General features: G+C 41.5%; 2 protein-coding genes across 2 annotated transcripts in view; both read left to right on the top strand.

Annotated features, from left to right (window-relative positions):
• Positions 1–15,720, top strand: part of LOC111238975 (histone-lysine N-methyltransferase 2C-like) — a 59,611-nt gene extending 43,891 nt beyond the window's left edge. Inside the window, exons 38-61 of the mRNA XM_022768719.1 lie at positions 756–1,069; positions 1,199–2,787; positions 2,899–3,010; positions 3,211–3,277; positions 3,373–3,433; positions 3,561–3,793; positions 4,804–6,441; positions 6,690–6,881; positions 7,988–8,152; positions 8,251–8,380; positions 8,601–8,748; positions 8,921–9,105; positions 9,247–9,386; positions 9,507–9,789; positions 10,400–10,539; positions 11,085–11,198; positions 11,312–12,428; positions 12,533–12,669; positions 12,807–12,949; positions 13,094–13,268; positions 13,380–13,496; positions 13,586–13,659; positions 14,361–14,469; positions 14,561–15,720. Of these exons, the coding sequence (XP_022624440.1) occupies positions 756–1,069; positions 1,199–2,787; positions 2,899–3,010; positions 3,211–3,277; positions 3,373–3,433; positions 3,561–3,793; positions 4,804–6,441; positions 6,690–6,881; positions 7,988–8,152; positions 8,251–8,380; positions 8,601–8,748; positions 8,921–9,105; positions 9,247–9,386; positions 9,507–9,789; positions 10,400–10,539; positions 11,085–11,198; positions 11,312–12,428; positions 12,533–12,669; positions 12,807–12,949; positions 13,094–13,268; positions 13,380–13,496; positions 13,586–13,659; positions 14,361–14,469; positions 14,561–14,653 (7,476 nt within the window). The 3' untranslated portion in view covers positions 14,654–15,720. The remainder of the gene's footprint in view (positions 1–755; positions 1,070–1,198; positions 2,788–2,898; positions 3,011–3,210; positions 3,278–3,372; positions 3,434–3,560; positions 3,794–4,803; positions 6,442–6,689; positions 6,882–7,987; positions 8,153–8,250; positions 8,381–8,600; positions 8,749–8,920; positions 9,106–9,246; positions 9,387–9,506; positions 9,790–10,399; positions 10,540–11,084; positions 11,199–11,311; positions 12,429–12,532; positions 12,670–12,806; positions 12,950–13,093; positions 13,269–13,379; positions 13,497–13,585; positions 13,660–14,360; positions 14,470–14,560) is intronic.
• A 2,622-nt stretch (positions 15,721–18,342) lies between these two features.
• The window catches only part of LOC111238978 (5'-AMP-activated protein kinase subunit gamma-2-like), a 37,047-nt gene continuing 30,917 nt past the window's right edge, over positions 18,343–24,472 (top strand). The window contains exons 1-3 of the mRNA XM_022768727.1: positions 18,343–18,547; positions 20,325–20,390; positions 22,315–22,576. Of these exons, the coding sequence (XP_022624448.1) occupies positions 18,464–18,547; positions 20,325–20,390; positions 22,315–22,576 (412 nt within the window). The 5' untranslated portion in view covers positions 18,343–18,463. The remainder of the gene's footprint in view (positions 18,548–20,324; positions 20,391–22,314; positions 22,577–24,472) is intronic.

Raw genomic sequence — 24,472 nt, 5'->3', positions numbered from 1 at the left:
TACTTTCTGGGTCCTCTCCTAACACCTCTAACAACCTAACATGCCTAACTATCACTTACTATGTACTGTCGATACACTTCTTTACTTGATCTCTTTGCACTAATTAAATAGATGTAGCACCTAGTACTTACACCAAGGTCTCCTACTACATTGAAGCTTTAGTGATGTCCCTCACTTGTAAGTCGCTTTGTATAAAAGCAGGTTTGTTAATAACCTGTCTCATTATCTGATCATGATTTGACTTTATTCTGTCACAAAACAACCTACGCAGCAATTCAGTTACAGATTCAAGCCAACATGAAACATGGGCACAGATACACAAAAGGAAACAAGATAAAACATAGGTGACCTGTTTGCTCCATTCTTTGATGGGTTTCTGTAATGTTAGGGAGTAAAAGGTTTTTATACAATACGGAAACAATGCCTAAATTAAAAAAAAATATAGATTAAAGATATAAGTACAATTTACCTCTTTGTTAGTGTATGTACAGTATATGTAAATATAGCAGGAAACAGATCACTGTCAATGTATGTTTTCAGAACATGACAACATGTCAGATATAGGAAATGAAAACTTATGTGCTTTTGCAGAATTGAAAGTATGCATAAGCAATCAATTTAAAAAAGGGACATTTGACTTGCATTGCTACACATTAACTGTAGAATGAACTGACAAGTATTATTGTGAGCTAGAAATGGCTCATTGACCTTGTGTTTAAAAAGGCTTAAATTTCTGTACGCTTGTTGTTTTATAGCGACAACGAATTAGAGAACTAATCCTAAAGCAGCAGCAACAAAGGAGTGCGATTCGACAGGAGAGGGGCCCTCAAGAGCCTGCTGGTAACATAGCCCCAGGAACACCACGACCCTGGCCCCAGGAGGGCCCTGGGCAACAGGGGGAAATGTTCAACCGGCCTCCCCCACCTTATCCTGGACAAGGACCCATGAGAGGGCCAATGAGGTTTCCTGGACCTTTTCCAGGGGATCAGCGTGTCTCTTTTCCTAATGAGGGACAAATCCACCGGGGCCCACATCCTGGAGATCCTAATTTGAGACATCAGGGACCAAGGTTGGTGATACAGTGTTATTGTTTTTATTTCACTTCGAGTTTTAAATATGTTGTAATTGATAGCTCATCGCTGCACAAATCTAGCAATGCCCTTCCTCTTTTTTTATATTTGTTTTTATCCTATTTTAGGTTTGCATTTCCACCTGGCGTTCTAGGCCCACATGGGCCCCAAGAGTTCTTTCCCCGGGGGCAACACCCAATGCAGGATATACCTCCTCAAATGAGGCGCTCCATGTCTGCAGAAATGGCAAAGAATATGGGAGGCAACCCTATGGGGCTGCCCCAACACTTCCCACCACGTGGAATGCCAGTGCAACAGCACAACATAATGGGCCAGCCTTTCATTGAGCTGCGGCACAGAGCAGCAGAAAACAGGCCACGTATGCCATTTCCACCAGGTGCCATGCAAGGAAGCAACATTGATCCCAACTTGCAGGTTCAAAGACCAGCAGGCTTTCCAGGAGCACCCGATTCCAGGTTCCCCTTAAATCAGGGGCCTAGGATGATAGACCCTATGGCAAGCCAGACTGGTCATGTACAGCTATCTGCCAGCATGGACAATCTTCATCAGCAAGCCCAAATGTCAGGAAACAATACACTCAAACAGTCTCCTTTGATGAGATCCATGAGCCAGCCTGCTTCAAATGAGAGCCAGAACATGGCAGCATCAATGATCCTGACTGCACCCCCTGCTGGGCAGACCGAAACTGTCTCAGTGGCCAGCACTGAAGCTGTGGAGGAGAAACTAGATGCAGAAGAATCCGCAGTCAAAGATCTGGAGGATGTGGAGGTGAAAGACCTGGTGGATGCTGACCTGGAAAACCTAAATTTGGATCCTGAAGATGGTAAAGACCTAGACCTGGAGACAAATGACCTACACCTTGATGACTTCCTAACATCTGGGAAATTTGATATCATTGCTTATACCGACCCTGACCTAGATGACATCAAGAAAGACATGTTTAATGAGGAATTGGATCTCAGTGATCCCATGGATGATAACACTGACACCACAGACATCAACAAAAACTCAAGTACTGAAAGTGAGGCTTCGTCCAGTTCAGCATCTGCACTGGCAAAGTCGGAGGCCTCAGGTGAGCAGTCTTCAGCTGAGGTCAAGATGGAAGCCCCTGGGAATCAGGACTCTGCTTCTTTAGCACCTGGGAAAGAAATTAAAACAGAGGTCAAAGACTGTCAGAAACCTCCTGAGGTGATAGACCAGCAAGCTGCTGGAAACACCTTAACCTCAAACCAGCAGGGAGTTCTCTCTGACTCCACCCCAGTCCTTTCTAGTTTACTCATTAAGCAGCAGCCTGAGGAGCAGTCATTAAATCCAATCGTTGAATCTGTCACTCAAGGAGGTAACCTCATGCCCCAGCAGAACCAAGTCACTGACACTCAGCATACCTCCGGACTTACAATGAGTCAAACAATATCTGACGCCACCACTGCCGGAGAAGCCTCTCTGACCAGCTTTGGAGCCGACCACCAGGTGGGGCTAACCCCTGGAGTGGACCAGAGCGGTCTGAGTCAGGCCCAGCAGACAGCGTTGAACCAGGCGATGGGTCAGCACAACCAACATCGTCCTCTTCTGCTTGAGGAGCAGCCACTCCTATTGCAGGACCTCCTAGACCAGGAGAGGCAGGAGCAACAGCAGCAGAGGCAAATGCAAGCCATGATACGACAACGTTCCAGCGACTCCTTTTTCCCCAACATTGGTAAATTATTTAAACCAGAACTTCTAGATGTCAGTATAAGTTAATGTTTGGGATTATCGCTCTTTTTTGCAAAGTGATTATTTCTGACGGTGCGTTGTTTGTTATTTACAGATTTTGATGCCATCACTGACCCCATCATGAAAGCCAAAATGGTTGCCCTGAAAGGCATCAACAAAGTTATGGTTCAGAACAACATGGGAATGGCCCCAATGGTCATGAACAGGTAAAAAGTTCACTTTGGTTCCATATGAATTTGATGAAAAGAAAATGCATTACTCTTAGTGGGAGTAAAGGGCTTTAATGACAACACCAGCATAATAACCACATGGATATTGTGCAACTATTTGAAGAATTGTATTGAGTGTCTACTGTAATTGTTTGAATTATGAAATGATGCATGGCTGTGGTTTTGCTGTATTACAGATTTCCTCCTGGTCCTGTACCACCTTGTCCTGAAAGTACACCGCTTCCTCCACAAGTTCTTGGACAGGTAATGAAACTATTATTTTTTTTAGATAGGGTTATAATGCTATATAACGTAAAATATCAAATATATAACAACATACTTGTCAACCTTGCTTTCAGGATGGTAAATTGACACAAGTAACAAGACTGAATCCCCCAAACTTTGGACCAGGATTTGTCAGTAAGTTCTGGAAAAATTTATATGCATTTTCAACTTTTTGGTTTGAAGGTTTGTCAGGAGTAGAAAAGTTAAGATGTTTGTTTTTTATGCTCTCAAGATTAACAAAAGAGCCTTTTTCTTCTTTCAGACAATGCTCAGAGGGCTCAGTACGAGGAATGGCTCCAGGAGACTCAGCAACTACTTCAAATGCAGCAGAAGTTTCTGGAAGAGAAGATCGGAGCTCACAGGAAGTCTAAGAAAGCCCTGTCTGCCAAGCAGAGAACAGCTAAGAAGGCAGGGAGAGAGTTCCCTGAGGAGGACGCTGAGCAGCTCAAACATGTCACAGAGCAGCAGGGAGTGGTGCAGAAACAACTGGAGCAGGTAAATGCTGGGCCTGTCAAGCTTCACTGCTGAATTCTGTCTCAGCCCTACTCCACACAATGACCGTCCTAAGCATTGTCCTTTTTTAACTGTTTCTATGAGCAGAGTTTAAAGTTTAAAGTAGACATAAATAACAAACTGTGGGTCAAATACAGCCCTCCTCCAGAATTATTTTCCCTTATATGGGAGCAAAAAGCAGGCAAAATGGAACCTATGGTTATGGGCAGTGTGTGATGCTAAAATAAGGTGTATCAGGAAAAACATGAAAAAAAACCTTATTTTTAATTAAACTAATTGTTTTCTGTTATTAAACAATTTAATCGGTATTATTAAAAGTTTTTCATCTCAGTCACATGAGATAATATGATTTTCTCACAGCAAGTTGCATAGCAACAATACTCACATTAGTGCAAGGTTAATTGAAAATAGGATTAACACATAAAATTTATGAGAAAAATACATACATCCAATTCTTTATTTTTATTACCTTCAGTTCTTTGGTACACATTTAATTAATTTTTACCGGGAGAAGAGGTGTTGTCTTTGACTGTATCTTACCTTTATGGCAAACCGAAAAAAGTAATTAATTAGTCTGATTGGTAAAATATATAATGTACCTATAGGGTATGCATAGGAAGTTATATATCCAGTTGTTTTCTACCCAGGCAGACTTGAAAAGTTATATAATAATACATATAAACAAATAGAAGAATTCCAAGTACACAATCTGCATTGCGCCTCTCAACCTGCTTTGACTCCCTAAAAGAGTAGTGCTGAAAAAAAAAACAAAAAGAATTTTGGCTGATTGTTCTTCCCAACTCTGGCTCTAAAGTTATTTTTTCCAAGCTGCTGTTTGAAAGCAAAATCATTCACTTCCTCCCATGGGTAAACCTGTCCTCATAAGTTTGTCTTGTAAATGTGATAAAATAGCTTGCAAGCAATACATAATTTCATTGTAATTTTCATAGAGATCCTCAATCACATTTTTCGTGTGAATTTTGTTGTTATAGATCCGCAAGCAGCAGAAGGAGCATGCTGAACTGATAGAGGAGTACAGAGTGAAACACCAGCAAAACAATATGACACCCATAATGCCCGGGATACACCCTATGCCAGGCCCTGCTGGCATGGTCCCCAGTGGACCACCAATGGTTCAGCCTCCTATGAACCCGATGATGCAGATGCCACTTCATCCTGGCCAGACAAATGCACCGCCACGTATGCCCAACCCACCACCTGGCTGGCATCCGGGTGCTCCCATGCCCATGGGTGGACCAGGAATGCCACCAATAATGCCCCCCCAGGTACCTGTGGGAAATCCAGGCCAGCCCCATCAAATGCCAATGGGTAATATACCTCAGCACTCACAAATGCCTGTGGAGCCCCAAGCACCACCAGCTCCACCAGGTGGTGTAAAACCCATGCAGGCAGGTGGTGTGAAGTTTGATGACAACAATCCATTCAGTGAAGGATTCCAGGAGAGGGAGAGGAGAGAGAGGCTTAGGGAGCAGCAGGAGAGGCAGCGGGTACAGCTCATGCAGGAGGTCGAACGACAGAGAGCCCTGAAACACCGTATGGAAATGGAGCAGCAAGGGATGATGGGGCCAGAAGGGAACATGGCGCCACTCGCTCAGATGCCATTTTTTAATGCAGAGCTGCCACAAGACTTCATGCAGCCTCAGAGGCCCCCTCTACAGCAACAGCCTCTTGGTCCAGTGTTTCCCCAGCAACAGGGCATGCCGCCTGGAATGGGTTCACCACCTGGAACATTTATGCAAGGTGAAAGGAGATCTTTGATGGGTAATGGGATGATGCCCCCAGATATGGGGCCTGGTTTAGGGCCTGATAATCTTGCCCTACAAGCACCTAACTTCCCCCAGGGTCAGCCAAGGCCTCGTCAGTTCAGTGGCCCAGGAATGATGCTTCAGATGCCGGGTGAGGGTCCACCATTTGACTCAGCTACACCTCTGCCATCTAACTTTCCAGGCTCTGGTCAGTCTCTTATCCAACTTTACTCCAACATCATCCCAGATGAGAAAGGGAAAAAGAAGAGGAGCCGCAAAAAGAAGAAAGATGATGACGCAGATTCAGTCAAGACACCTTCAACTCCACACTCTGACCTAACAGCCCCTCTCACACCATGCGTCTCAGACACATCCTCAACTCCAACCAGAAACACCCATCTCTTCGGAGACCAGGATTTGTCAAGGTCCCCGTTACTGGGATCTTCCACCCCCAGTCATTCAGAGCTGGAAAGGCAGCTTTCTGGAGGACAGTCTGGACAACCTGGTATGTCATCAGACACAGCAAGGACACAGGCTCAGGAGCATGACAGGATCCTCAACAACATAAAGCTGGAGCAGACTGATGCCAGTGAGTGTCATGGGCCAAGAGAAGGCCCCATCGGCTCAGAAATGAGCTCTGTGAAGGAGGAGGGCAGTAAAGGGGGCACGTCTCCCTTCCCTGCAGGGCAAAGTCCAAACAAGGGTGAGGCTGGCAATGAACTACTGAAGCACCTTCTGAAGAACAAGAGTACACCTCCACCTGGATTGCCCCAGCAGAGGTCAGAGGAGAGCCTGCGCTCAGAGGAGGAGGAACCTGCAGATTGCAAAACCCTGCTAAGGCAAAGCTCCATGGACAGCAATGGGGTCAGTCTTTGTGTTAGTCATACAGTTATAGAGCGCTGAAGAGATGATCAACATAGTGAGTCATAGACTAGCTAAGTGATTCAGATGGGAGGCACATTATAGTTAAATTGGTATGAGTCATAGCTGTCAGTTTATGAATGAGTCATAGCTCCGTGTTTGAAAACAGCTAACTTGAAGCCACGATGCTTCTCAAGTAATTTGAAGTTTGTTCATGCCTTTTAATGCATAGCAAATTTTCTCGTCTCCAGGCATACTCGGATGGCACCCCTGACTTCCCTGGACCTCTGCTGCCTGAACAGGAGAAGAAGAAAGGGAGGAACAAGAGAGCACCAAAAGGAGGAGAGAAACCTGCTTCTCGCTACAAGAAAAGGAAGAAGGAAGGAGATGAGAGGCAACTGATGCACTCTGGCCCTGACACTGTAATGGCCCAAATCAAACAGGTAAGATTGATTTTACCACCTTATCACCTGCTCCTCACACAATGCTTTATTTCAAATTTGACAGTGTTAATTACAGCCCGAATAGAGAATTGTTTCTAACAAGCACACAGGCAGTAATTTCACATATCACAAGCACATTACTGTAATTAGTTTGGATGACACTTGCACACCAAGGTATTAGGAACTGTTATTATTCAGGAGAGTGGAAGGGGATTCATGGTTATATTGCAAGTCCCTCATTGATTGAGGTTTATTGACTTAAACTTTATCAAATGTGCAGTATGATATCATCTCATCATCATCACATTTAATACAGTTTAGCAAACACTAAATGAGAATGTATTGTTAGTTTCTCAGAAGTATAAGATGGATTCTGCTCAAGGGGAAACTACAACTAAGACTGTTAACTCTTCTTTAACTACTGAAAAGTTAACTGTTTGATGCTGCAAACATTCACCTCACTGGTTCTGAAGTCTGCAGAGAAGTAGATAACTGGCTTAAGCATTAGCTTATTTAGTTTCCTTTTCTGTACATTTTACAGGATCTAAAATAACTAAGTAATGATGAAATAACGTTCATACAAAATCCACAACCACTGTTTATATTGATTAAAGAATTATCTTTTTGAAATGATAAAAGTTTTATTTGATCTTAAAAGAACAAACTGAGGCCATTTACAATACTGTAAAATGATTAAGAAAATGCTTATTTTATTAAATAATAAACAAGTAATAATGATAATAACTTTATTTGTATAGCACCATTCAAAACAAAGTTACAACGTGCTTTACAATAAAAAGAGAAATGCAAATAATAAAATCCAAACTAAAATATACAATAAAAACAACAGTCAATAAAAGGCCATGCAATAAAAGTTAGTCTTAAGAAGAGATTTAAAAGAAGATACAGAGTTCTATTCTATCCAAGATTGTCCAGCCATGTTATGTCTTTTGTTTTTTTTATTTTCTATATATACATTCTCTGTGGTGTCATCTTGCTTAGTGTTTCCCTGCGGTGGTCTGTGCTAGAACATCCATTGCCCTTACAGACATGTTCTGATATTATTCCTATCCCTTCCCCCTTGTTGTTTTTCTCTCTCGACACAGCAGCTCTCCCTGCTGCCCCTCATGGAGCCCCTGATTGGGGTCAACTTTGCCCATTTCGCTCCCTATGGCAGCGGCCCGCTCAATGGAGAGAACCTCTTATCTGGTACTTTTGGCAGCGCCTCACTAGATGGAGTGTCTGACTATTACTCCCAGCTGGCCTACAAGGTGCCTACCCGCTTACCTTACTATGTTTAAACTGGGTAAACAGAGTGATGTGTGTGCAGCATGGTGTGCTGACATTGCATTGATCTTGATTCCCACAGCAGAGTAACCTGAGTAATCCACCAACACCGCCGGCATCTCTCCCTCCCACCCCACCACCTGTGAACCGACAGAAAATGATCAATGGATTTGCCACAACAGAAGAGCTGGCCAGCAAAGCTGCTGCCATGGGTAAGAATACATGATGGTGTACCTTAATGTCACATTTCTGAAGAATCATAAAGAACAAATTCCAACAAAAACTTCAGTGACTGTGACATTTTTCCCACCATCTCACATTACACAACAGGTTCAGGTAAACAGAAAGCAGATATGATGAATTCCCATCATTACAGACAAGCATTGTGTGATTGTACATTTCATAATGACATTGTGCTCCTGTTTCATATAGTGTCCAAAGGCCTGGTCCCGAAGCCGCTACATGTCCCATTTAGGACTGAGGAAGATCTGCTTGCCAGGGCCATTGCACAGGGACCCAAAACTGTGGACGTTCCAGCCTCCCTCCCAACCCCTCCACACAACAACCAGGAGGAGCTCAGGTAACAGATGAGTAACTGTAATTCTTTCAATGAATTGCAGCACCAGTATCATCTCATATAACCGTTTTGAGTAATCCTTTATGATCATGTTATGATGATCAATTTTGGCTGCAGATTGTGTTTGACAGAGGTGGTTAATGTTTTTTTGTTTCTCCTCACCAAATGTTAACAGTAACAGAGGACAGGAGCCGTGCAAAGACAGGGACACACCTGACAGTTTTGTTCCATCCTCATCTCCTGAGAGTGTGGTTGGCATGGAGATCAGTCGCTATCCAGACCTTTCTCTGGTGAAGGAAGAGCCACCATCCCCCTGCCTGTCTCCTGTCCTCCCCATGCTTCCTGCACCTGATGGGAAAGGTAAAGATACACAACTACACAATAATTAAAAACTAATCATAGTTAATTGGATGCGTTTGTGTATGCAGTTGAAACACAACTCTAGAATACCTTAACAGTGTGGCAAATTTTATGAATTTCCTCCTTTTTTTTATCCTCTAGGGTCAGAGATCAAACTGCAAGATATCAAGACTGAGCCATCTGCAATGTTCTTTGGCCCCCCCTTTGGACATCATGTGTCTAATGATTCCAAGCAAAGGCTGGTGTCTGTAGCTATCACACTGAGACCAGCTGCAGCTGAGGTAAAAATACTTATATTTACTTTCACAGGAATTCAGCATAGACTTAGTCCTACTTTTGTAGGAGTACCACAGAAATTGCCAAGGATATAAAGGTTTGTTCGCTTTTTGTTTTTTCCTCAGAACATCACAGGTGTAGTGGCAGCCATTTCAGACCTACTATGTGTGAAGATCCCCAGTAGCTATGAGGTCAGCAGCACCCCAGACAGGGGGCCCCTATCTATGCTCAGTGGTCCAAGGGTGGGCCCCCATGGCATGGAGCCTCGGCCTCCCATGCTCTTCCATGGACAAGGAGACAATGGGGGGCTTCACGGGCGGCCTGGACAGATGATAAGACCCATTGGAGCACATGGGATGATGCAACAGCAGCAGGCACATCATTTCCGCTTCCATCCCAACAGCCCAGGTGAGGGAATAAACCTAAATTAAACAAGAGCATCTCTGATTCCCCCAAACACTGCAACACAGCCTTTAATTGAAATGTCATGTCTGATTTAAGCCTGACATAATGACTTCCTGTGAAAAAGCACAAAGCAGCAACACAATCTTGATATGTAATTGTTTCCCCTTAAACATCTACATGAGTGATTATCTTTCTTAACAGTATTTACAGACGCCTGTTTTGTTTTGCATATCATTATGGGGCTGAGGGCAGCGCATTAATTTAAGTGATTCTCTCAGCTAATGAAATAGAGTAAACAATTGTCATTCAGAAGACTGTAGCATACACACTCCTGCTTATTGCTGTCAGAACTGTAGTAACAGACCTAATGAGTGCTGTCAGCACAGAACCATGTAAATAAGAAATTGACAGCTCACCAAGAGACAGGGGCAGGTGCCTCAATTGTGTAGTTTAATTTCCTTTACTGCTGAAATAGGGTGTTTTACTTACCAAGCTTATATTTATTTGTTTACTTAAAGTCGAGTATCATACATCTGCAGGGTTATAATCACAGAATGTATTATGTATTTTGAAATGGATATCAATTTTAAAATCATGTTCTCTTTTGCATCAGGTGCAGCTGTAGCTCGAGGACCTGACCACAAGACCCCTGCCAGCCCTGGATGTAAACCACAGTGGTGCTGCCACTGTAAGGTGGTGGTTCTGGGAAATGGAGTACAGAAATCCTTTAAAGATCTCCCTGCCCACATGAAGGCAATGAATCAAATGATAAGGACTGTTCAGCACAGCAGCGAGGTATATTAAGTAGGCAGACCACCCTTTAACTGGAGCACTTTGGATGCTAAAAGTGTGATTTTTGAGACCATAGTAGTTAATAGAGAATCGACATTATCATTATACCATGACTTAAAAGCGCTACAACCAAAGGGTCTAATAAAGTACAGGATGCTTTAAATATATATGGGACTAGATGTGCCCACATTCAGCCCGAAGGGCTGCACACATCCATATATATTCATACACACAGTACCACAGTAATGCTCTGATTATCCTTGATTATGTAAATCCAGCCTGCTGGAGTTAAATCCATTTCGGATCAATTAGTGGGTTAAATAGCATACCCCATGACGTCAGTCTTGAGAGTATTTTGGTTATTTAAATATTGTATGTTTTTGATGTTTATTTCATAACTTCTTTCAACGTCAGTGGAGCTTATGCAGTTCACATTGGTCAGGCTTTGATTTAACATCTCATTCCTTATTCATCCTGTTAAAACTTGGACTAATTTCTCTCACCAGGAATCCGAAGGCCGTTTGAAATCTGAAGACGACCTGGTCTTCTGCAGTCACAGCTGCTTTCTTCTCTACTGTTCCTCATCACCACTGCAGTCTAGATCAACCACTGAAACTAAGGTTTGTACCAGTGTAACACATGCACAAACACCATAGTGAATGTGAATAACTTGCAATTATTATGTCTCTTTTGTGTTTTGCTGGTTGTCATTGTTCTTTTCCCGTATTTTCAGGAATCAGTGTCCCTCCTCCCTGCCTCAGAGCAAACTGAGAGCCTTTCTAAAGCTCAGCACCAGTACAGTAACAACATGTCATCGCTGGATGTTCATTGCCTGGCCCAGCTTCAGCCCAAGCAGTCTCCACCCTCTACCCCACCTATCCCCTTCCCCACGGCAGGAGAGACACCAAAGATGGAAACAAAATCTGATGCCATCAAAGTGACAGTGAAGCTGAAGGCCCGGCCAAGGTCCCATGACGGGTGGCATCAGGGAAAAAGACAGAAAGGACTCCGCTGGAGGAAGTGGACTGTCCAGGTAGTGGTGCCAAGAGGGAACTCCCAACTCCCAGATGAGGATAAGATTGACGAGCTCCTCAAGAAACTAGGGGCTTCCCTGCGCCCTCCTCCCTCACTCCGGGACCAGAGGCGTTGCTGTTTCTGCCATCAGTTCGGAGATGGGATCACTGATGGCCCTGCTAGGTTGCTTAATCTCGATCTTGATGTATGGGTTCATCTAAACTGCGCTCTGTGGTCGACTGAGGTGTATGAGACCCAGGCTGGCGCCCTCATCAACGTGGAGCTTGCACTGCGTCGCGGTCAGACTGTACGTTGTGCCTACTGCCAGCAGACTGGAGCCACTAGTGGCTGCCACCGCCTACGCTGCACCAATGTCTACCACTTCACCTGTGCTCTGCAAGCTCAGTGCACCTTCTTCAAGGACAAGACCATGCTATGTCATGCCCACAGGCCCCGGGGTACAGCAGGACAAGCACTGGAGCATGAGCTGCGTTGCTTCGCTGTCTTCCGACGTGTCTACGTCCAAAGAGATGAAATGCGTCAGATTGCAACTGCAGTACAGCAGCCTGAGTTAGGCTACACCTTTCGAGTCGGCAGCCTGGTGTTGCATGCGATGGGCCAACTAACCCCTCTTCAAATGACAGCTTTCCATTCCCCAACAGCCATCTTTCCAGTTGGCTATGAGGCTTGCCGGATTTACTGGAGCATGCGCCATGGCAACCGCCGTTGCCGCTACGTTTGTTCTGTTGAAGACAAAGAGGGACAGCCAGAGTTTACCATCAGAGTCATCGAACAGGGCTACCAAGACCTGCTCCTGACTGACAACTCAGCTAAAGGTTTGTAACAACTTATTCCTTACAGAAATATGCTTGTTTTGTGTTCCAGCCTTTTACAGAGTATAGTTTTTAACCATCACGTGTGCTTGTCTCACTGTAAACAGGAGTGTGGGATAAGGTTCTGGGTCCTGTTGCTGAGAAAAGAACTGACTCAGGCACTCTAAAGCTGTTCCCTGTTTACCTGAAAGGAGAGGACCTGTTTGGGCTCACAGTCCCTGCAGTCACCAAAATCACTGAATCGGTTTGTAACTAATTTATGAGATTTTATTTAATTTTTTAATCACAGTAAAGAATATGACATTTAAACACAAACAGATCATATTCTGTAGACACTGAAGCATGTAACTCATCTTTACTCATTTTACTCATTTATTTCAGCTCCCTGGAGTGGAGGCTTGTGACAGGTACTCGTTCCGTTATGGACGCAATCCTCTTGTGGAGTTGCCTCTCATGTTCAATCCAGCTGGCAGTGCCCGCTCCCAACCAAGGACAAACTCCCCCTATACTTCACTGGTGATAAGGTACCTACCTTTGGGGGAAGTTGACATTAGTTTGTTGTTGTAGGCTGTCTCACATCATTTGTCTAATTCACAATTTTCCAAAAATATTATTGAATTATTGTTTTTCTACATTGTTTTCATGACTTTCCCCCTTTCAAAATAAAGGCCACAACCACAGGCTGTATCCAGCAGCAATGCCAGGTCGAACCAGAATGTGGCCCAAGGAGAAGGTGGCGCTCCCCATAGCAAGCCTCCGGTAGTGCACCCCAGGTCCTCTCAGTACCGCTGGATGAAGAGTGAGTGGAGAGCCAATGTCTATCTTGCCCGCTCCCGCATCCAGGTGAGTCTAAAAATAAATATTCAGTTTAATTTTTTTTTCTGATGGAATGAGACTAATACTCCTGGATTCCCGTGGACAAAATGGATAGCTTCATATATAACGTATTCACAGGGCTTGGGGCTGTTTGCTGCTAGAGACATTGAAAAACAAACTATGGTGATCGAGTACAATGGAACCATCCTACGAAATGAGGTTGCCAACAGCAAGGAGAAGATCTATAGATCTCAGGTATACATTTGTGTTAAATACTTTCTGAGCTGAAATTCCTTTAGTCTAAAGTTACTTTTACCAGCAAATAAATTCTCTCTTCCTTACAGAACCGAGCAGTGTTCATGTTCCGCATCGACAGCGAACATGTTGTTGATGCCACTCGAACTGGAGGGCTCGCAAGGTACAGTAAGATTCCATGTGCATTTTTTTGTTGTTTTTGTTTTTTTGTATTGTGGTTTGTATGTTCACTCAGTTTCTGTTACCTCACTTTTTCCCTGGGTGTGAAGCGCACATTGTTTGCCACTGTGGACCTCCTCGATTAGTGTCTTAAATAAATCTACCATTAAACTAATTAACTAATAAACTAATTCATTAATCTTGGTGGATTTTAGAAATAATGTATACTGGACCTAATAGTTCAAATTGTGATACTACTTTTATAATGGATGTGTGCAGGATTAAGTCTTGCATGGTCCTGCAGCTCCAACTGTGGCTGTGGCACAATGGTGTGCTTACACAGTAAAAGAAATGGATCGCATGTTCAAAGATGGCACCCCATTCATTCTATTATGCCAGTATTGCCTCACAGTCCAGTGCTGTCCCTGGAGGCTCAAATTGAAAGTGTTTTGCAAGTCACTTTAAAACCTTGGCCTATGCCATACTTGAATTTCTATAAAGGCGACAGTGAATTTGAAGCTGTTTTTATTGGAATTTAAAGATGCAGTATAGAAAGACTACTGGAAGTAGAAAAAATATAATGATATACATTTTTCGGAATTGAGATCTATTAAAACACTTTTGTAAGTTCAGAATATAACTTTTTCACTATTTGCAATAATTTTAATTGTAAAAAAGAAATCTCTTTTCATTTTTCATATACAGATATATCAACCACTCTTGTGCCCCGAACTGTGTTGCTGAGGTGGTGACATTTGAAAGGGGTTACAAAATCATCATCAGCTGCATTCGCAGAATTGAAAAAGGAGAGGAGGTGAGTGTCCTTTTCTTTAATTTGACTGAGTGTTGGTTTGAAATGTGCAAATGTGATGCCGAGAACTGACGTTTCTGTCTGTGTTCTCCAGCTGTGTTTCGACTACCAGTTCGACACCGTGGAGGGCCAGCACAAGATCGCCTGCCACTGCGGAGCTCCTGAATGCAGGAAGTGGATTAACTAAGGAAAAACAACAAACCTAAATGCATTCCTTGCTATAGTGTGTGGATACTGTGATCTCTGCAGGCTTCACACTAAAGTGATTTCATGAATGAGCAGAAGGCCTGAACCCTTGGAGGAGATGAATGAATTTACGCATTGGTTCATTAAGATCTTGGGAAAATCATGGGTGGAGGAAGGGAAAATGTAACACAGTAGCAGGATGTGACTTGTGCCATATGTGAGGGGCTCTGTTGTATGAGATGCCTCTGTCTGTCTGTATGTATCTGTGTGTTTGTTTGGTGTACATGGGGTGAGGAATCCACCAGCGAATGAGAAAGCACTGTGCAGGGTGCGGCCTTATTGCTTACTAAGGGCAGGCCCTTTTGTTTCATACTGTTAATGTATACCGTATGACTAAATGTAGACATCACTGAATGAGGAATGTACAGCAATGAATACTGCGAAGGGAATATTAACTTGCACTAAAAAAAAAGAAAATAAACAAAAAAAAGAAAATACACACACACACACACATACACACACACATACACACACACACACACAAACTTTTAAAATACTTGATTCCATGAGTCAGTTTTATCATAGGTCTCTGTCATGTGATTTGTGTGGAATTCGAGAGGTTTTGTATTTATTAGAGTGAATGAATTTTATTCTCAAAATGATGAGACTGAGTTGAAGAAGGCTAGATTGCTATTGTTTTTGAAGATTGAAGAAGACATGCTGTTACTTTTGTATAAATGTACATAAAGAAAACTATAGGAATAACCGACCAAATACTACCTTAACCTTCTTGATGTTTGGGTGTTTTTGAATTGTTTCTGTTCTGTTTGTCATTGAAATTTATTTAAGATGGACGTTATTTCAGTTTGAGAGTATATATTATGATTATTCTGTACAGAATTTGTAATATAACCACAATAATTCACAAAGTATTTTTGTTGTATTAAAAGTAAGGTATTGTAGCGTATTGTTTTGTGACTTACACATACTTTGACCACTCAAAAAAGAAATATTTTTGTTGACTAACGTAACGAGTTATCAGTTACAGAAACAAAGAAAAAAAAAAAAGACTCTTCAAATAGTAAGAGATCGTTGTGATCTGTTTGCTGTTAATCAGGTTTCATTTTAAAGAACTGTGAATTAGGTTTTGAAACCCAAAAAACAACTTTTTAACTTTTTAACACAAATAGGAACACCAACATGTATTTATCTGTTTCTGTTTTTACTTTACTTTTAAAACAAGGTGCAAACGTCTAATGATGATGTGAATTAGACGAACCAGTATGTGACAGAAAGAATGGGGGACTCTTATTTGGAACCATAGGGTGTTGTACCTTTTTGGACAGAAATGGCATTCTCCTTAATCAGAAATGTTTCTTATACTGACACTTCACAAGTCACATGCTTAGAAACGGAAGAGTTTTTGCGTGCACAATTTCAAGTTGACTGTAAAATTTTGGAGACAGTCTTAGAACTTGTAATGTATATGGCATGTATTTTTTTAACTTTCCGAAGACTCAATTGTATATATTTTCTCAATGAATGGTTGTAACAAAATTGTTTCTTGATATTTTTCTTCTCTTGTATGATATTACATCATCCTGCCAGTGTGTTTGTGCTACATTTTCTTGGTCGTGTAAAGTAGTCAGATTTTTTTCTTTCTTTCTTTTTTTTTTTTTTTTTTGAAAATGCCTTTTGAAGTGTACAGAGTATGGAGTTTGTGGAATTGAATTTAGAAACATTTACAAAAATAAACTATTTTACATGTTAGCATGTTGTGTATAAAGTTTTTTTTCAAATATTGAGTGTTTGCGTATATTATAGCCATTTCTGACTTTATAGAAACAGCCAAGCAATTTAATTACAGGACAAATGAAGGTATATATAACAGCGTCCTTTAGTGCCAGTTGTATTGCCTAGGAGTGCAAGCTTGTCTTCTGTAGGACTGACCCTATTATTTTCATTGATGGGTGCAATTTAACTGATTTTAATCTGCCTGTTCTGTGTGCTGGGCCTGGGTCTTCAACAAACATCCCAAAATCAGTCCAGGGAGTCTCACTGCAGGTTTGACTGTGACTAAAATACTGCCTCTAGATACCTCTGATAATGTCAGAGTAACACTTAACATTTATAAAATATCTTATATGCACTTTTAACAAGGAGTAAAAATTAGCTGACTTTCATTAATCTACTTAAGGCTATGCTTACATGTTGAGTATTGTGTTTAATTAATGTACCACTAACTTGACACAGTAAGTCGGGGGCTGGTCTTAGCGTAAGAGTACAGGTAAGTTTCTGAGGCTCTAGATAAACTACTCTATTTAATTGAGTTAAGCCCTGAGCAGTCTATGCTGTATTTGATGGGTCCTTGAAGGTGACTGGTCATTCATGCAGAGAAAGTGAGTTGGTGGTGGCCTACAGTTCATTCGTGCCAAAGTAGAGAGTTGAGTAGAAGTGGCTGTTCTATTTCTTATTTCAGCTTATTTAGCAGCTCCTCGAATCAGCAAACTGGAGTTCCTCAAGGTTCAGTTTAGGATCATTTTGCATTGCTGCCCTTTGTTACCATATTCCTAACCACACTGTATTTTCTTTGTTCCTTTATTTTTGTTCTTTGCTTCTTTGTCATACACACTATTACCCCTGTAATTTACCTAAGCATGCCTTCCTTCAGAATTGTCCAGCTGATATAAAAACGGTTGTCCAAAAGCTTCTTCAGTATGAATATAGTTTTTGATTGTAACTTTAATTTTAAAAGTCAGGTATAACAATCCTGTCTACACCAACTGAGACTACTTCCAAATACTACTACTTCCTTATCATCTTTAGACTGCAAAAAGCTAATCATCCTAAAAACATGAAAATTTACTTATGGTCTTATTTCTCCCATTCCAGCATCTTTGCACTGGCTCCCATTGGATTTTAGAATTGATTTTAGAAGATATTGGTATTACTTATAAAGGTCTAAATAGGCCAGGTATAGAGCCTGTCTTTATCATTGAACTCTTGTACCTACACATAACTGTTAATTCTAGGAATAAATGACAGCACAGGTGATTGTGCACTTTTGGTGATTCTTAATTTCATATTTTCTGCCTTATTGCTTTTACTTTGTAACCTGTGTTTTGACAAGAGCTGTAATAATAATAATAATAATAATAATAATGATAATGACATTAACAGTAGCTATATTTTGCATTTATTGCATTACATAATCCAGTTAAATTCTGAGTGGCACTGACCTCTGTTGGTTAAGCACATGTGTACACAAGACCTACCTGGTGCTGTGTCAAAATTAGCTTCCCCTCCAAAAACTTGTTTTCCTGGATGTGTGCCCTCAGTTTAGCCATTTCTTGTTTTGCCATCGTACACGGAAATGATGGTAGGAGGGAAAGGAAGTGCGCTTAAGAAATGACAAGTAGCCTAAATATTTGTAGCCTCACTTCCTTATAATAGCTTGTTAGTATAAAACGTATAAAGTATAAAAATGTTATTGTGTCTTTGCCTGAACTCAGAAAATAAAGACAGACTGATGCCGTTTTCAGGTTAGGGCACACACATTTCTCGGCGGCGCAGACTATGACACAACACCTGTAAACAGTCCGTGTTGAAGCTCATTTGAAGATGAGTGCCATGCCTCTTTTTCGCCACTGCCAAGCCTACTTCCTGGTGGATGAGGCAGTGCCTCCGTGTTGTTGTAGTAAGAAGAGGGGGCAGCTGAAGGCAAGGTGGGGGCGGCGGTCTACAGTGTGAAGCCGCGGTGCAGCAGTTAGTTAGCTCACTGTTGTGTGTTTTGCCCCTCTGAAGGAAAAAAATGGGAAGCACGGTGATGGAGTCCAGCAAGCAGAGCTCAAAGAAAATGCCAAAGAAGAGGAGAAGTCTGCGGATTAACATGCCAGTGAGTCGGTGAAGTATCAACTAATTTGGCTTCTTACTGTGACTGTTTAAAAAAGAAAAAAAATCGAGTTGTTGTTGAACTTTTTGTGAAATCAGGACCAGGACTTTTAGCCGTTATTAGCCGTTTTTTGTTGACTGTGCTCGCACGCGACGTATGAGAGCGTGCATGATTGACAGCTGTCTCTTCATTACGACTTTTCAGTTCATCAGTCAGCCACCAATATGTCATTTATTAGTACGCCGTCATTGATGGAAATGTATTTGTGGACATATCTCTTATGTAAACACTATCAATATGTCCTACACTAACCCTTTAACGTGATGTCATTGTAGCCAACTCCCCTGCTACGGCTGCAACTCGAATAATCTCGATTAAAATGTCAGGAAATTGTGAAAACAAATGCCCAGGTGAGGTCTTCAGATGTCTTCAGATGTCTTGTTTTGTCCCGCCAACAGTCAAAAACTCAAAGATATTCAGCTTACAGAAGTAGACAACTGCTAAGAACAGAATGTTATCCAATTTGAGCAGCTGGAATAATATAAATTTTTGTTTAAAAAATGACTTGCAGATCAAAATGGATCCAAATTATTTCAGATCAACTGATTAATGAAAAGACAAATCACTGCAGCTTTAAACTAATATATATGTCTAAATACTGTGAGGAAAAACATGTGACACCAAGCAAAGGAAACATTTCAGAGGAACCAACCTACTCCAAACCAATGTGTCATGATTCATTACTGTCCCTGTACTGAGGGTCTCTGTTTATCTAACCTAATTTTAGCAGTCAGGCCTGATTTACAATTGCCACTGTTCATCAGTCTGAGCAATTTGTCTCTGGTATTGTGTGTTTAATTTGCTCCTCAAGCCTACAAAGAGCTGTGAACTGAATGGTATTACTGTACACTTTAAAGCTTTCTTGAATCAACTGCTCTTCAGTGTCAAAATAAGGATACTGTGTGCACACTTTGGCGACAGCTGTTTTGTTTTGTCTTCTACCATTGATAACAGCCACGATGCTGTAGCTCACAGGCATACATTTTTCAGATAGCATCCATCAGATCCATCTATAGCAAGCTTTTCCAATTTAATCATTCATGGACTGCATACGACCTGTGTCTTTCATATAAGATTTCAAGTTATTATCATATATCAACATTTTTTTCATATTTTTGTTTGACGGATATGCAGGTGCCATTTGCAGTTATGTTTACTTGGAAAGGACTTCCTGCATCAGGAGTGAGCTAGAGGTGAATGAAACACTGCCTTTATAGGCAACTCTCAAGTGCTTGGTGTTGGAGTTTTCCACCAGCACATGAAACGCCCAGATCTCAACCCGGTAGAAACACTGATAGAGTTACATAAAAGATATTGGAAACAGGTTTGCATTGTCACCTAATTACATCTGTGTCCTTAAACTGCTGCATCATACGGAGCATCATCGGTTTCAAGAGGAATGTAAAATCCAGCCCTTGGTATGGGGAAGGAGTGTGTTATGTGTCTTGCAAAGGTTTTCGCTGTGGTAAAACATGTTTGTCTTCTTTTTTGAGTATGCTAAAAGCCTAAAGGCGGTGGTATGAAGAATTATCACTTTCCCTCAAAGTGATGAAGAAGAACACCATTCTCGTTTTTGTTTTAAAACTGGCTAAAGAAGCATGTAGTGGCTAACAAGACATTCATGTTACCTTTTATACATGCCATTTTGTTTTTCTGCTCTATTTCTTTGAAGTTATATTTATCCTTAACACCTTAACACCCAGATTTCTTTTATTTGCAGGACTTTGGTGCATTCGCTTCCCCTCAAGTTGAGACAAGTGGCTCAACCAAAAGTGGAGCTCAGACGGTACAGAAATTATTTTCATTGAATTATATTTGTGTCACCATTTTTCATTTACTTGCCAATTGTTTGTTTTCTCAAGCTTGCTTTCTCCCTGGACATGATTTATCTTGTCTGTTTGGCTCTGTTTGTTTGGCTTTGAACACATTTAGACGCAGATCTGGGAGAGCAAAATATTACACAAGGCCATCTCTCCCATTCTGCCAACCCTTGCTGGCTTACAGTAACATTACGCCCACTGTGTCCAGGCGTAGCAAGATCACATACAGGAATACAGGAAATTGATTTTTCTAAAAGAAAGCAGCCTCCTCCTACTGTCTGCTCTAATTGATTAGTATAGAATAGGAATAATCCTCGACCGTTAGCTTATGTCCGCCAGAATACATATTTCAGTTTTACCTCTGTAATATTTGTGCAATGCTGATTAAAAATCTGAAATGTCTTGTGTTTTGAAAGAGCTGATCTATATCCAGACAAAATCCTGATAGCTGGTTCACTTGCCCTAACAAGCTCTTGCACAATGACAGAGGGAGAGTTGTTGGCAAACAGACACATGGGTGTGTGCTCTTACTGCCTGAGATTTGTCACAGGATTGGTTTAAACAAAAATGTGCATATGGAGTAGGGCTAGCCTTTAGCAAATACCATCCTGAACCCTTGTTAAGGAGACTAGACAAAACAATCCTCCCACTTTTTGATTTGATTTGTTACAAATTCAGCAAGTCGCTAGTGTCTTTATTTGTGTATTTTCCTTCCTATAGACGAGCAGTGGTTCTTTTTGCACTTCATATCATCATGCAGCTGATCAGTTTTTTCCAGATTATGCAGTCTTTTATCTACTAGCAATGTTACCAAAACACTACTGTTACATTTCACTGTTTTCAGTAAATACAACCCCTGAGCTACAGCTCACTGCATATTATAATGCTTCACTGTTTTCAGAGCCCACAAATGGTTAAAAGATTTGTTATTGGCACATCCAGACCAGGCAGCAGTCAGTGGTGGGAGGAGGCTCTCAGTGTCTCCAGCTAGATTGGCTGCCGTCTCATGTTTTGGTTCGGTATCTGCATAGTGAAGACAAGAAGGATTTCTCAGCCTGTTTACACGATACTGACCTTGCAAAGACAAACTTACAAACACAGAAAGACATAATGAAAAATGCTCTCAAAGAGAAATCCTGATTGTCTGATAATGAACCTGATGGGGCTGTTAAAAACCTGTATCAAGGTTGAGGCTGTTTAACATGTTGCCCTGTGAATGCACTACACAGCAAGACTTGATATCTTAGTTAGAAGGAAACATTGGATCTGTCCAGTGTTTTACAAAATCATTTCAGCTGCTAAACATTGCAGCTGAATGTTGCATGAATTGCAAACTTGTCAGTATTGTTCTCCTTCTTGCTCTAATTAAGTCTCATACAGCTGTTTGTCCAACAAAATTAGATGTTTCTGCTTAAGGTTTGTTTGTTTTGAGTGAAATTAGCTCCAGAAACTGACTAGAAAACAAATGAAAAATGCTGCATTAAGAAAGTCTAGTAGTCAATATTGTTGGTTTTTCAGTAACTCTTATCTCCTCTCCTTGTTTAACAAATAGATCATGAAAGAGCATGTGCCTTATTGCACTTTGCTCATACGACTCTTTATGAGATACCGTTAAGGGTTACAATGTGGCTAACTATGCAAAACATATGTGTAAAAAAAAAGAGAAGTGACCAGAATAGCAGGCCCCCACAAAAAGTGCAATCACTGCCTGTCATTTCACAATAAATCTCTATTCTCTACATTTCCTCATTCAGTGTGGTTCTTGTTCTTGTTCTGAGTTTTTCACTGTTTAGCTCTGCGACCTCTCACTGTCTCATTTAATATTGTAGGAACACACCGTAAATAAACTCAAGTGCAGGAATATAAAACTGCCTCTTAATTGTCTCTCAGGGAGAGCGTCTCGTCCATTCAGCCAGCCCCACCACAGGACTGTCTGCAAGGAGCCCTGCCAGTGCCCCGCTTCCCCCCTGTCCCCAGTCTGCTCCAGTGCAATCGAAGACGAGCTCAGGTTCACCCAAAACTATCTTCCCCTATCCCTCCCACCAGAACTCCCCACCCAAGTCCCCCCGCCGCCTGAGCTTCAGTGGTATCTTCCGCTCGTCATCCAGCTCTACACCAGCAAGCATCAAAATCTTCTCCAGAACCAGGAGAGGTGAGTCAGAATGCTAACATTGCACTGACTGGTCATTCAAGATGAACACTCAACACTTGTTGATGGAAACTGAAAAGGTGTCTGCTGGTGAATTGACTACAACTGTGCTCTAATAGTTTTGTAACTTCCAGTAAGGAAGATCATTAAAAGTGTGGTGAAAAAGCAGATTAATACTCATGTTATTTTGTGCTAAGAGCAGACCTAGGAGGAAGACAGTTGTAGAGGAAGTAAAGCACAATAGATGAAACTATGTTCTTTCAAAGATGACTTGGTTTTCCTGTTGTAAGTATAAGGTAAAACCACATACAGGAACCTGCGTCTATCTGATTGAGTTCATGAGTTCAGATATTTTGCAGCGTGTGACATAAAAGTGTGACATGTAGCATTTTGACAGGAATGCACATTGAACATTATTGTGCCAATTAGGACGTAGAAGTTTCTTCATGGTAAAAGAAACCACCCACCCCACTTTGCCTTGTTCAACATGGTCACGAGCTTCGTCAGACAGATGTTCCTTCATTATCAGTCATCTTCTTCATCATCTACTTTCTCTAGGAAAAGGAAATGGTTGGTTTTGTTTATTATCAGAATCAAAGAGGGTTTTTTTAGCTCTTAATTCCTTGCATTGCAATCCTAGGAGTGCATTGCAAAGTCATTTTATTAGATTAAGTTACAGGCTTGGTATTCCTCAAATGGGCATACAGCAATGTCACCATTAAAACTCAATAATGACATAATGGTACTAATGGTATGTGGAAATGACACAAAGTAAACAGAACAAGGCCTTGTATTATGAGGAACAGACCTATCAGGCAAATTTTCAGCTCTCGTGTCTCTATGTATTTGGGTGGCCGACAAACAAAAACCAGCCTGTTTCACATGGCAACAGCCCTGCTGGAAGCAGCATCAAACGGCACAAAGATGAGTCATATGTTTTTGGCTCGTGCATATACCCATTCTTCTCTGTTTCCTCACAGAGTCAGTTTGGCAGTAGTTGGCGGAATAGCTCTGTAAGGGCCAGACCTCAAGAGTCAGCATGCTCCGTTTACTCTGGAGATTGTTATTGATGGTAACCAAACTAAAACACAGCAAAGCACACCAGCTTCTGTGGCCTTTTCATGACAGCTGCTCAGGATTACCAGTGTCTGCTGTGGTTTGAGACATTACATCCTGTCCAGTGGTTCACTGACTAATGATGTGGCTTTAAGTGAATGGTAGCCAATGATTATACCAACAAAGTATGCTTATAAATGAATATCATACAGCAGTTGAGTGGGCACACCAGCCTTTCTATTTTTATTAGTGGGATGTTTTTGTAGACACCCCACTTTCGCCACAAGGGTGTGCTGAAAGCATAGTCTTGTCTTGACTTGACTTTCAGACTATGGTTGATATTTTTATCTCCAGTATTACTTTTTTGTAAACATTGAGGCATTTCTTCGGAAATTGTATGTATTCCTGAACATCTGATTTAGTATCGTTTGCATATTATTCATTGGAAAACAGATTTTTCTCCGATGCATTTATATCCATATTTCCAACAAATAAGAGCAGAATGTCTTCTTATTTCCAGCTGTTCTAAATATGTGTTTTCCCATTGCCTGGACATTGTCAGTCTCTCACTGCTGAAGGCAAGTGTAGTGCTTTCATACCCTTATCTGGAAGTGACCAGCCTCTCAGGAGCTCCTCTCACAACCATGCAAGTTTTTTTTTCTGTCTCTCTCTCATTCTCCCTGTTGCTACTGTGTGCTGTATGTTGTCAGTAAATAGAGGAACTGGGCAGTTTTGACGTTCCAAATTCACAAAACACAGGCCTTACAAGGGCAGGATGATTTTATTTTAAGTGGGGAAGCTAAGCTAGGGAAGAGCTTAACAAAATACACCTTGGAGACATTG

Source organism: Seriola dumerili, unplaced genomic scaffold, assembly GCF_002260705.1.
Source record: "Seriola dumerili isolate Sdu_G_001 unplaced genomic scaffold, Sdu_1.0 BDQW01001821.1, whole genome shotgun sequence".
NCBI lineage: Eukaryota > Metazoa > Chordata > Actinopteri > Carangiformes > Carangidae > Seriola > Seriola dumerili.
The sequence above is the reverse complement of the archived record's forward strand: the minus strand, read 5'-3'. Positions and strand labels throughout refer to the sequence as shown.